Consider the following 13280-nt stretch of genomic DNA (forward strand, 5'->3'; position numbering starts at 1 on the left):
ACTTAAAAGGGACGCGCGGGACTGTAGCGAAGCGCCTACAGGGAACAATAAGGGAATAAATTCCGCAGCTAGAGCCGCCTCACAGCCGCTCCCCCGAGTACCCGCACCCCAGCACTGCTAGTGCCATTGGCAGAGCCCCGCGCCTGGCCGCTGCTTTGGGTATTTACAGCCATTATAGTTTGTTTGCCTAAAGATTTCCGTGAAAAGCAGTAAAATTTTTATCTGAAAAATCCTCGGATCAAATTAGGAAAGAAAATAAAATGTCTCTGGGGTGCAGGCGAAAAGCAACACATCCATTTGCGGCTGCGCGATGCAGCGAGAAAGTATAAAAGAATCTGATCCACAAGACTGGCTGCATGGAAATCGCTGAGAAATCACACCCACTTCAGGGTGTTATAAATGCCTATTTTAAAGTTGGTGTGTGCTATATGATTGATAAGTTTGTGGTAAGGATATAAGTTTTTATTTCTGCTGTTAGTAAAGAAAATTAGGCACAGTGATAGTAGTGATATAGTAATTGCTTAAACTGTCTGTTTGGCTGGGATAACACCCAGTGAACATGGAAAGAAGACTCTGCTATTGATACACCAACTATCAGCATCTCCCATCTGAAGAAAGCACGGACCAAGGCCCAAATTGGAGGTGATGATGAAGACACAGCCAAGAAACACACAGCTCTAAAAAGGCAGACCCAAGGAGGGGCCATGCAAAACAGTCCCTGGAATATGGAAAATAGTTCATGGAAAAATATGACCTAGAGTCTAACAGAAGTTAAATTATTTCTTGGCCTTTTTTGTTTCCAAGTGGCTTAACCAATGGAGTTTCCACTTCTCCTAATAGGTTATTCAGTGACTCAATACATTTTCCTGACATAAGCACCTCTATTTTAATATCATTCTTCTGCCCTCAGACCACTGTTAAAAATCTCTCTTCTTCCTCAAACACCTTCCCATCACATTTTTCCTCCAGACTAAAAGAAAAGGAGAAGCCTCAACAATGTCCAGATGCTGGCAGCTTGCAGAGGAGGTTTTTATACACAGCCTTGTCAGGTAGATTGTCACCCAGGACTATTTGTATTTGAATTCTCGAAGATATTTCAACTATTTTCACTGAAGTGTTGGCAATGAATAGATATTTTCCTGCCACTGTAAGTAATATGTATTCTATTCAACAAATGCTTTTGTTTTAGGAATCTTAACAGCTCCTGAGATGAAAGTATCTTAATTCAGCAAGTATTAAACAGGCATCAAAATGCCACTGTGTATCGAGTTGAGCATCTATTTAAACAGTTTGCTACACTGAGGCAAAAAACTCAACTGCATAACCTCAGCTAATGAAAAAACTCACTTGTGTCATTCTTTGTGACATATCAAAGAAGGAATTAAACGTGGTACCCGCTGCAATCTTGGGAGGCAGATGGAAACCTCCATCCTCTATGGCTTGCTGTATTGGCAAAGAACTTGCTCGCTCAGGACAGGAAGCTATGGAATAAGGTAAAGTATTGAAGTTATTGCTCCACTGAGCCATTTGAGTCCTTATCACCACCCAGAGTGGCTGGTGGGCTCCACCTGCCCACAGATACAACAGGCAGAACTCAGCTGGTGAGAGAAGTGTCTGCTCAACAGAGCGTGGGCTGGACTCCATCCTGAAGGTCTCTTCCCACCAAGAGATTGATTCTGTGAGCTGGACACAAGTATCTTGGGGTTCTCTGAGTTATGGGGGATACTTCTGGATACAAATCTACAACAGTGATTTGTGAACTGGACACAAGTATCTTGGGGTTCTCTGAGTTATGGGGGATACTTCTGGATACAAATCTACAACAGTGATTTGTGAACTGGACACAAGTATCTTGGGGTTCTCTGAGTTATGGGGGATACTTCTGGATACAAATCTACAAAACCAGCTCTGTGGGACTAATGATGTCCCTTTAGGTCTTATACTCAGGTTATCCCAACAGCAGGGCTGTGTAAGGCCTGGAAGAGAAATGCAGTAGTAGAAAGAATCATGGAAGCACTTCAGACTTTAAATATTCTCTTGAAAAATGAATTTTTCATAGCAGGAAACCTGCAGGAGTACACTGTCACACTAACAGTACTCTCAGAAAATTAAGGTATACCAACTTTCACCTTGGAAAAGAGACATACAGTCCATTTCCAGAAGCCCACAGATAAAGTTCTTTTATATTCACTATTACGTGAAAGAAAATCCTGCATTTAAGATACAGCTAACCTTTGAAGACATGGGGGAAAAAGCAACACAAACACACAAAAATTCCTTTAAGAATAATTTATAAGAATACAGATTATATGTTCACCACTAATACAGTATATAATCACAGAAGAGGTGATTAGATATTGGAAGGGGGTAGAGTCACTGTCCCTGGAGATGTTTAAGGAAAGCCTGGATGTGCTCTGGTCCAGTTGACAAGGTTATAATTGATCATATCAGAGGTCTTTTCCTACCTAATTGATCCAGTGATTCTGTGTGGGATCATCCATCAGGCTGAAGAGCAACAGCACCCTCCTAGAGCCAAACAAAAGAAAGTAAGACAAGAGAACAATGTTATGACCTCGATGTCCACCCCATGCCTGGTTTTAAAGCAGATGTGGTGTAGCATATACACAGATGGGAAGCAGGTGAAGGCACACCAGCCCTGCCGTGCTCCATTCACCCCTCTCTAAGTTTCCTCAGTGAGGCAAACAAAGGGAAACTTAGCTACAAATGATCAGAACTGTAACACTGAGGCTGGCCAGCTGGAGACCTGCGGCTGGTGACCAGCCCCTGTGAGCAAAGAGAGGGGAGAAACCAGTAATGGAGTTAATGGGGGAACTGTGCTTGGAGACTGGGGTTACATGAGAAAACTATGTAGGGCTGCAAATACATGAATGGAGAAAAAGGGATACCGTGGCAGGAAAGAGCAGGAATGTGACGATGACGTGAATGAGTTGGACTGGAGAAGAAAGAGCTGAGTAGGAGGGGAAAGCGTTTGTCTCTACAAAAAATGTTATGAACTCCCTCCTACCCGGTTCTGGAGTGACCAAAACACCATGTGGTGTCACACGGTGTCACACACTCAGGCCGTAACACGTGCATGCACACTCGGTGTCACACATGGCCTCACATGCAGAGCGCAACACACACACGTGCTGACACACACACGGCGCTACATAAATGCACGGTGTAACATAAATGCACATAGTGACACACACACGGTAAAACACGCACACGGGGTAACATACACAGAGCACAACACACACACGGGATAACACACACACAGAGCACAACGCACACATGGGATAACACACACACAGAGCACAACGCACACACACACACGGGATAACACACACACAGAGCACAACACACAGAGCACAGCACACACAGAGCACAGCACACACAGAGCACAGCACACACAGAGCACAGCACACACAGAGCACAGCACACACAGAGCACAGCACACACAGAGCACAGCACACACAGAGCACAGCACACACAGAGCACAGCACACAGAGCACAGCACACAGAGCACAGCACACAGAGCACAGCACACACAGAGCACAGCACACACAGAGCACAGCACACACAGAGCACAGCACACACAGAGCACAGCACACACAGAGCACAGCACACACAGAGCACAGCACACACAGAGCACAGCACACACAGAGCACAGCACACACAGAGCACAGCACACACAGAGCACAGCACACACAGAGCACAGCACACACAGAGCACAGCACACACAGAGCACAGCACACACAGAGCACAGCACACACAGAGCACAGCACACACAGAGCACAGCACACACAGAGCACAGCACACACAGAGCACAGCACACACAGAGCACAGCACACACAGAGCACAGCACACAGAGCACAGCACACAGAGCACAGCACACACAGAGCACAGCACACACAGAGCACAGCACACACAGAGCACAGCACACACACGGTGGAATGCACAGACGGATAACAGACACACAGGATAACACACACAGAGCACAACACACAGAGCACAAGAGACACACGGCGGAATGCACAGAGGGATAACACACACACACACACGGGGGAACACACACAGCACAACACGCACACGGTGGAATGCACAGAGGGATAACACACACACACACACGGGATAACACACACACAGAGCACAACACACACAGCACAACACACAGAGCACAACACGCACACGGCGGAATGCACAGAGGGATAACACACACACAGAGCACAACACGCACACGGTGGAATGCACAGAGGGATAACACACACACACACACGGGATAACACACACGCAGCACAACACGCACACGGCGGAATGCACAGAGGGATAACACACACACACACACGGGGGAACACACACAGCACAACACGCACACGGTGGAATTGAGACTCCCGCGCATGCGCGCCCCCGCCGTGCCCGCTGCCCCAGGCGCACGCGCAGCGCCGTGCCCGCGGCGGCCGCGCGCGGTGCAGTGTGGGAAGGAGGCGGCCCCGGCCCGGCGGAACGCGGCGCTGAATCCTCCCGGCCGCTCACAGCACTGTGGAGCCGCTTCCCGCCCTGCCTCCCCTCCGGCCGCCGCCACCGCCTCCTCCTCTTCCACCCCACACACACACACACACACACCCTCCCCCCGCCCCCCTCCCGGCGGCCCGCGGATTTAAAGGGGCAGCGGCGCCGGCCGGGAGAACCATGCCGAACTTCTGCGCGGCGCCTAACTGCACCCGCAAGAGCACCCAGTCCGACCTGGCCTTCTTCCGCTTCCCCCGGGATCCGGCCAGGTGAGACCACCTCGGGAGGGGCGGGCCCGGGGAGGGGCGCCCGGCTCTGGCCCTCAGGCCCACAGCGCTGCCTGCATGAGGAGACACCGCGCCGGGGAAAGCGGCTGCCTCCTTCCCGCCCGCCGCCTCACCCGGGAGCGCCTGCCGAAGGCCGCCGTGGCCGTGGCTGTGGCCCTGGCCGTGGCTGTCCCTGTGGCTGTGGCGGTGGCTGTGGCTGTGGCTGTGTCTGTGTCTGTGGCGGTGGCTATGGCTGTGGCGGTGGCGGTGGCTGTGGCGGCGGGGCGGGACGCTCCGGGCTGTGGCGGCGGGAGGCGGGCCGGCGGCTGCGCCTGCGCCCGGGAGCGGCCGCGGCTCCGGGGCTCGGCGGGGAACGGGGCTGTGAGGGGACTGAGGGCTCTGTGTGTGTGAGAGTGTGGCGTTGTGTTGGAATGTACGGCTGTGAGAGGTGTGCGGCGGCTGGAGCCGTGCGCTGTGGGAGGCCCAGCACTGGCTCAAGCAGTGGAGGTCTGTCAGTCCTGCTTTTGTGTGTTAGGCGATGAGGTGTGTGCGTGGCGGATGGGACACTCCTGTGATGGATGGATGGGATGGTGGCAAAGCGTCATGAGCAGCAGCAGAAGTGATGGGAGGAATTCCCAGTGGGTGTACTGCTACAGCAAAAAGTGTGTTAGTGGGAGAGTATGGAAGAGAGTGGGAAATGCCACGAAAAATAAGTCGTGTACTTAAACACATCCGTGTGGATGTTCACCCTTCAATCGAGGTAACACTCTTAAAATCACTTGGCTTTAACATGATGCTCGCAATACTGAAAGGTGCACAGGCATAGAGCAATACCAGTTACTTCTTTTCTAAGACTAGAGAGTTAAGACTGAAATTTTTTATGATTTAACGTGATGCTCGCAATACTGAAAGGTGCACAGGCATAGAGCAACACCAGTTACTTCTTTTCTAAGACTAGAGAGTTAAGGCTGAATTTTTTTATGATTTATACATGGTATTTCCTTGCTTGCTTCCCTCCTTGAAGCTGCTTGACCTGATTTTTGGAAAAGTCCAAACCCCGTGGGAATTATGCATATGTAGTATTTTCTAAGGAAACAGACCCTCCAAGCGATTTCAAATGAAGCTACAAAAAGCTTATATAGGTAGTAGGTGCTCTCTAAAGTTGTGATTTTGGATGTTGTGAAGTTCTGGGTGAATGCAATGCCTTGCTGTAAAGCTTGGCCATCCAGACCTCTTCTTGAGGCATAGTACATGCAAGGTATTGCAGTAAAATCCATATTCCATATGCTCTTGCTTTAATAAGAACTGAAATCAATTGCAGTAAAATCCATATTCCATATGCTCATGCTTTAATAAGAACTGAAATCAAAGTGGTTGCTTGCCTACTCTTATTCTTTCATTTTTTATGATTTGTTGCTACTGTTGTTTCTTTCTGCCTTCTCCTTTGAGACCCTCAGGATCTCACACAAAGGAATATCTGCAGGTTGTGTGGAATTGAAGAAATTTGGTGCTGTCTGAGCTTCAGTGTTAATTTGGCTGCACCTTCTTGTTTAGGCAGTTGTGGAGAGTGAAAAGGGCCCCCCTGAGCCTCCTTTTCTCCAGGTGTCTGGGTTTGGGAAGACAGGTATCTGCCAGGGAAAGCTGGAGTTTCCCTTGGAATGGAGGATGTAAACCATTCCCCCCTTTTTTTCCAATTATAAATTGGCAGTTAAAAGCTTTTAGGCAAAAGATTTGGGAATAGAAATAGCAGTTCTTTACCAGTATGTATAACAAAGCAAACAAAAAGCAACAACTACAGCATTAATAACAAAAAACTGTACTAAGAACCTCGAGGGCTTTGCTTCACAAAAACCCAGGGCAGTTTGGTTTTGGTGCCCCTGTAGGATCCTCAGAGCACCAAACTGGAACAGTGCAAAAGCTGCCTAGAAAACATTATAACTTTAGACTACATGCACATCTCTTTGTCTTTTTATTTTTCTTTTTAAGAGCAAATTCTTTAGCATTAAATAGCAAGGTTTTATGAGCAATTGTGCTACAATCTGCACTCTCTGTGTGTGTGTGTGTGTTTGACAAAGGCAAGAATGTATAAATTAAGAGAAAAGACTCCTGCATTTGTTGGGCTGATGTTGCATGGTGAGCAACAGCAGAAAAAGTAGTTTTTACAAAGATTTGATGGGATGTTCCAAAGGAAGTTGTAAAGAACTTTCCTGAGCCTCCCACCAAGATCACTTACACTCCAATTTTGAGTGTGGTTTGAAATTGTAAGGGATATTGCTTTATCCTAAAATGATCTAATTCTTCTCCTTACGTGCAGATGTCAGAGGTGGGTAGAGAACTGTCGAAGGGCGGATTTAGAAGACAAAACTCCTGATCAACTCAACAAACATTACAGATTGTGTGCTAAACATTTCGAGACTTCTATGATCTGCAGAAGTGTAAGTAAAAACCAAACATTTGTTTTCTGCATCTTGCAAAACGTGACTGACATTTTTTTTTACCAGGATTCTGCCTTGTAACCTTTCAGCTCCTGGGTAACTGGTCCCTAGGAAAATTAATTTCTTAGGCTTAATTGGGATCACTGCATTGTCTTGGGCTGCACACAGGCTCCCAGTCTTTGAAAATGATAATGAAAATGATAATGAAAATGAACAGTCAGAGGAGATAGAAGAAGTGGTGCTCCTGCCAATTTAATGTATTTGTTGAAAGCTGGCCCTCACTGCAGTGCTTTACTCCTGCTTGTTTTGATTCACTAGAGATAATACTTACAGTATTATGTAAGTTTATTTAGTGCACGTTTGCATATATCTAATTATTTAAACTTATTAATATCCTGTTCCTGAAGTGTTGACATGGGTGTGATTTGGTTAAATCACACTCTGTTATGGCCACAAGATTTAAATACTCTTTATATCTGTCAGGCTTTTATTTCCTGTCAGTTTTTCATCCAGCTCTAATCAAGGCATTGTTTTCTGTTAATGAAGTAATAGCTTTCAATTCTTTTTGTCAACAATTTGATTTTAACAGCTTGCAGAAGAGTAGGAAAGGGTGGACTTGGGACTTTGCATCAAGTTTTAATTTCCAGGCTGAATTTCACTCTGGTACATGAGCAAAACCAATCTTTTAACTCTGAAGGATAATTAAAATACAGGTCAAACTTTGAAGTCCTGATGGTATTACCCATGATGAGGTCTCTAATTAGCCATCATCCCAGAAACAAATGAAAATTGGAGGTAATGATGACTCTGAAATGGAACTGTGACACTGCATTTGTTTGAAATGTATTTCAGTCTAATGACAAATGCCATCAGTTACAATTTTGTACTTAGTGGAAATTAGCCAGTATAGGCAACACAGGTTTACAGTGCATCCAAATATAAAATTTTACTTAAAATATTTTTTACTTGGGAGCACTTACATGATCATCTAGAAATCTTCTCTTCTTTTTTTTTTATATTCACAGATAAATTTTCCCTCAGTATGATCTTTCACTGTAGTGCTTGGTGGACTTCATACTTCTACAAAAAGAAGCAATTGAACATTTTCACAATGAAATTTTTCTCGAATTGTGAAATAAGCAACAAAGTGTTTCCTTGCTGATGCATAGGTGTCTTTTTAGCCAGAATATTTATTCTTAAAAAAACTATAATATTGCAGTAAATTAAAATTATTGCATCCATGAATTTTGCTATGAAGATAGAGACCAAAAAAATGGATTTGCAGTTTGGATTGGAGTTGGATAGATAGTATCTATCTTCTTATTTTCAGTGTTCTTTTGATATCCCTGAAATGTCAATTGCATAGCTTAGCTTTCTCTTTGGCAACATCAAAAGGTCAAAAGTACTTTAGAATAAAAACATGAACAAGAAAAGAAGGAGAGAAAAAAAGGGTCCAGTGGTTGAAATTTCTCACATTTTCCCTGGTCTACATGTCTGTTTTCTTACAGAGCCCATACAGAACAGTTTTACGGGATAACGCTGTGCCAACGATATTTGATCTTACAAGTCACCTGAACAATCCCCACAGCAGGCATAGGAAAAGGATAAAAGAGCTGGTAAGTTTTAAATGTTAGATTTTTTTGTTTATTATTAAAAAGAAAAACAGGTGAGTAAGTTAATGTGAAATTATTATACATAAATGTCAAATAAAAATATTTAGCATTTTGTATTTTCTTTGCTGCCTATTCCTATAGCTTTTTTTGTTGATTATAGGTTAGATGCATGATAAAAATTTTATCTACTAAGGAAGTCTTTAAGAAATAATCTGGAAAATTAAATGTGTTGATCCAGATCTGATTCTTTCATCCAAATCAAATGGATAGTTTTCTTTTCCTTGTTACTACAGTGCCAACTGAACACAACTGAAGCATGATATCCCCAAATCCTTGCTGCATATTGATTGTGGTCTTTGGTTCACCCATTTAACTTCTGAAATCTTAATCAGTCCAGACCTGCTTGGTTTAGCTTATTGTTCTGAGAAAATAATCCATGGATAAGATGAAGATTGAGAAAATTTTTTGTGGGATTGTGTCTTGTGTGTCATTGAGGGAGAAAGTGTCTCTGTGGCTGTAATTATACTGACAATTAAGAGGCATTCCACTTCTAAACTCTGTTTACACTTGAAAAATTACATTCTAAATACTTCTTTATGAGTTTGGTTGCATTTGTGGACTGAAAATGGAGTCCACTGTCTAGTGGTAGTACATTATCAAATTGCAATAGAATCTATTTAATGGAATCTATTTAGTAAAAATTATACATATTGAAGGACCTCCTAATACAACTCTTCTCTTGTAGTTAGTAGAGACATGTCATGGCAGTAATAAACTGCTTCAAGTAATAAACTACTTCAAGTCTTAGAATTTCTAGCACTTTTTGGCAAATATTAACTGGTCTCATCTACAGTATTTGTATCTGCTCATGATGTGTTAATATTTTAAGGTCACGTGGTAGACATTGTCGTGAATGTAAGTTCTTCTTGTTTGTTTTTTTAAGAGTGAAGATGAAATAAGAACATTGAAGCAGCAAAAGAGTAAGTGGTCAAAATAATTGCAATAATAACTTTATTTGCTAAGGCTGACAAGGTAATGCAGGACTCATAACTATTAGTTTATATCTAGCAGGAGGCTAATTGAGTTCCTTCTCGATTCAGCTAGCCAGTCTAAATTGTTTCCAAAATACTCATTCACTTTTAAACTGGAAACATTCTTCTCTGGACTCTGATAACTTAAAAGTAATGGACAAGTATGTGTTACGTTTTATTTTTGACACTTACAGTATTTTTTATTTTGTAGTTGATGAAGATTTTGAACGGAAACAGGCAACCCAAGAATTGAATGAAAACAATGAACAAAATACTGTCTCAGAGGAAGGAGGAGAAGAGCAGGAGGAAAAAGCTCCCCCTTTAACACTGGAAGAAAGAGAAAACAAAGATTACCTTAAATCATTATTTGAAATTTTGATCCTGATGGGTAAACAAAATATTCCCTTGGATGGCCATAATGTTGATGAACTTCCAGAAGGTATTTTTACTTCAGACAACTTTCAGGCTCTACTGGAATATAGAATAAATGGTGGCGATGAAGTTCTGAGGAAACGATTTGAGATGACTGCAGTCAACCTTGAGTATTGTTCAAAAACTCAGCAGAAGCAAATGCTTGAGATCTGTGAAAATTGTGTTAGAGAGGAGACACTGAGGGAAGTAAGAGACTCACACTTCTTTTCAATTGTCACTGATGAAGTAGTAGACATAGCAGGAGAGGAACATTTGCCAGTGCTGGTGAGGTTCGTTGATGATTCTCACAATCTAAGAGAAGAATTCGTAGGGTTTTTACCATATGAGGCTGATCCTGAAATTTTAGCTGTTAAGTTCCATGCAACTATTACTGAAAAGTGGGGTCTCAACATGGAGTACTGTCGAGGTCAAGCCTACATCGTCTCCAGTGGATTTGCTTCTAAAATGAAAGTTGTGGCTACAAGACTCTTGGAAAAGTATCCACAAGCTGTCTATACGCTGTGTTCCTCGTGTGCCTTAAATGTTTGGCTGGCAAAATCTGTTCCTGTTGTTGGCGTTTCCATCGCATTAGGAACAATTGAAGAAGTTTGCTGTCTTTTTCATCAGTCTCCACAATTACTGGTAGAACTGGACAATACAATTTCTGCTCTTTTTCAGGACAATGATGAGAAGGGTAATGAGTTGAAGAAGATCTGCCGTTCTCAGTGGACAGGCAGGCATGATACTTTTGAGGTTTTAGTGGACCTCCTGCAAGCACTGGTACTGTGCTTGGATGCTGTGAGCAGTGACTTGTCTGTCAGGTGGAACAACTTCATCGTTGGTCGAGCATTTGTGCTTTCAAGTGCATTAACGGATTTTGATTTCATCGTCACTATTGTAATTATGAAAAATGTTCTGTCTTTTACGAGAGCGTTTGGAAAAAATCTCCAGGGACAAACGTCAGATGTGTTCTTTGCAGCTGGCAGCTTAACAGCAGTATTGCACTCTCTGAATGAAGTGATGGAGAACATTGAAGTTTACCATGAGTTTTGGTTTGAGGAAGCCACAAATTTGGCTACGAAACTGGACGTACAAATTAAACTTCCAGGAAAATTTCGCAGGGCGCAACAGGGGAACTTTGACCCTGACATGACGTCAGAAAATTACTACAAAGAAATCCTAAGTGTCCCAACAGTGGAGCATATTATTCAAGAATTAAAAGATATTTTCTCAGAACAACATTTAAAAGCTCTTAAATGTTTATCCTTAGTGCCCTCAGTCATGGGACAGCTGAAATTCAATACGTCTGAGGAGCATCATGCTGACATGTTCAAAAATGACTTGCCCAATCCAGACACGCTTTCTGCTGAGCTTCATTGTTGGAGAATCAAGTGGAAACACAGAGGAAAAGACATTGAACTTCCAGCTACTATTTATGAAGCGCTTCACTTGCCTGACATAAAGTTTTTCCCTAATGTTTATGCATTGCTTAAAGTCTTGTGCTTGCTTCCAGTGATGAAGGTGGAGAATGAAAAATACGGAATAGGACGAAAGCGCTTAAAGGCGTACCTGAAAAACACCTTGACAGGGCAAAGGTCAAGCAACCTTGCTTTGCTGAACATCAACTTTGACATAAAACATGACTTAGATTTGATGGTGGACACTTACATTAAACTCTGTCCAGATAAAGTGGAATTTCAAGACTGTATTCGTTCTAACAATTCTGAAGTGACAGATGATGCCTAACTTCGGAAGCTCTTACCAATCTGTTGAAAAAGCTTGTTCTTAATTAAGTGTCAAAGCTGGGGAGAAAAAAACCCCCTTGAAATCTTAAAGAATCACTGCAACTGTGTTTCCATGGTAGGCCTTGGACTGAACAGGCTGTGATCAATAAATTATGTGTTGTTAGTCCATCCTAAATGTGTTTGGCAAGCAAAATCAAGCCTGACACAAGCCCATGCTCTTGACAGAGGTGCTTTCTACATCTGATTGGCTTAACTGGGTGCTCATTTACTTTATTGCATTGTGGAAAAAGGACATTATGATTGTAGACCTGATGGGGCTGTTACATATTCACTGATAATTTAGGATACGAAAGAAACTCAAACTATTAAAAGGAATATAATCTATTTCAGTTCTGTTACTTAGGGTTTTTGGTTTCAAACCCAAACTTTTAAGAAAGTCTTTGATGTGTTTTTAAGTGGCATTTTGGAGAGTGGATTCAGCTATTGCACGATCCCAGTGCTGTGGACAGGTCTCAGTGTAAAGTGAATGTCAGTGATATAGGGGTACTTTAATGGTTTTGTTGGAAGAGTCAACCTCTTTAATCTCTTGCTGACTGTTTACATTCCTTTGTGTCGGATGCAAAACTTGTTTTCTTTAGGCTTAACAGGCATGGTAGGAGTATTTAAATTCCTAAAGGACACTAAAGACTTAAAATTTATTTCACAAACCTTTCAATCTGTTTGCCCTGCCCAGACTCTGACACAAACCCTTGCATCTTATAGTATGTTTATTTGTAAACTCACTCTGGAAAGATTAAAATAAGAGTTCGTTGTTTGTCTAGAAGTAAGATTGAAAATATTGCTGTTATTTTTGGCAAGAATGAAACTTTTTTGTACAGTTTATGGAGATTTAAAATAAAATATTAATTGCTTTTTACATAGCATTGGATTTCTTACTAAAGCTGTGCCTTTGGGAATGTGTTCTGTAAAGGTGCCTTTTATTTTAACGATTTTTTCTTCTTTGTTTTTGCCATTCTAGTGAGCAGCATTTGCTGAAGACAGAGGAAACTGCTGCTCTGTGTGTTTTGCAGGGTTTTAAAGTATTCTGAGCTAGCACTAACTACAGTGCTTTTACTGATGGAAATTCTGACAAGCAGGCAGAAAGAGATTAAATTTGAAATGGTTCAAAAGTAAAGTTTTGCAGCTATCCTGATGCATGACAATTTTATAACTTTTTTATCGAATCAAACATCAAAAATCAGATGGTTTGGGTTAGAAGGAACCTTGA

The 13280-nt window shown here is 42.7% G+C and overlaps 1 protein-coding gene and 1 long non-coding RNA gene across 3 annotated transcripts; one reads left to right on the plus strand and one right to left on the minus strand.

Annotated features, from left to right (window-relative positions):
* The first annotated feature begins 232 nt into the window (after positions 1-232).
* THAP12 (THAP domain containing 12) lies at positions 233-12929 on the plus strand. Of its 2 annotated transcripts, none has more exons than XM_066340648.1 (5): positions 233-446; positions 7093-7213; positions 8722-8829; positions 9770-9806; positions 10069-12929. In XM_066340648.1, the coding sequence occupies exons 2-5, from the start codon at positions 7199-7201 to the stop codon at positions 12012-12014; spliced, it is 2106 nt and encodes a 701-aa protein (XP_066196745.1). In that variant the 5' UTR covers positions 233-446; positions 7093-7198; the 3' UTR covers positions 12015-12929. The 2 variants fall into 2 exon arrangements, with proteins under 2 accessions (XP_066196745.1, XP_066196744.1); XM_066340647.1 differs by lacking the exon at positions 233-446 and adding an exon at positions 4467-4781.
* LOC136375250 (uncharacterized) lies at positions 2018-4878 on the minus strand. The gene is made up of 2 exons (XR_010746048.1): positions 4747-4878; positions 2018-2526 (listed from the first exon to the last, which is right to left on the minus strand). It is a non-coding gene; the product is annotated as an uncharacterized lncRNA (long non-coding RNA).
* Positions 12930-13280: the final 351 nt, after the last annotated feature.

Source organism: Sylvia atricapilla, chromosome 2 (assembly GCF_009819655.1).
Source record: "Sylvia atricapilla isolate bSylAtr1 chromosome 2, bSylAtr1.pri, whole genome shotgun sequence".
Lineage (NCBI taxonomy): Eukaryota > Metazoa > Chordata > Aves > Passeriformes > Sylviidae > Sylvia > Sylvia atricapilla.

What these genes read in the sequence shown, in the direction of transcription:
- THAP12 (XM_066340647.1), top strand. Translation starts at nt 4,693, where the DNA reads ATGCCGAACTTCTGCGCGGCGCCTAACTGCACCCGCAAGAGCACCCAG. An exon ending in CTTCTATGATCTGCAGAAGT is followed by an intron (nt 7,214 to 8,721) that starts GTAAGTAAAAAC and finishes GTTTTCTTACAG; the next exon opens with AGCCCATACAGAACAGTTTT. An exon ending in GGAAAAGGATAAAAGAGCTG is followed by an intron (nt 8,830 to 9,769) that starts GTAAGTTTTAAA and finishes TGTTTTTTTAAG; the next exon opens with AGTGAAGATGAAATAAGAAC.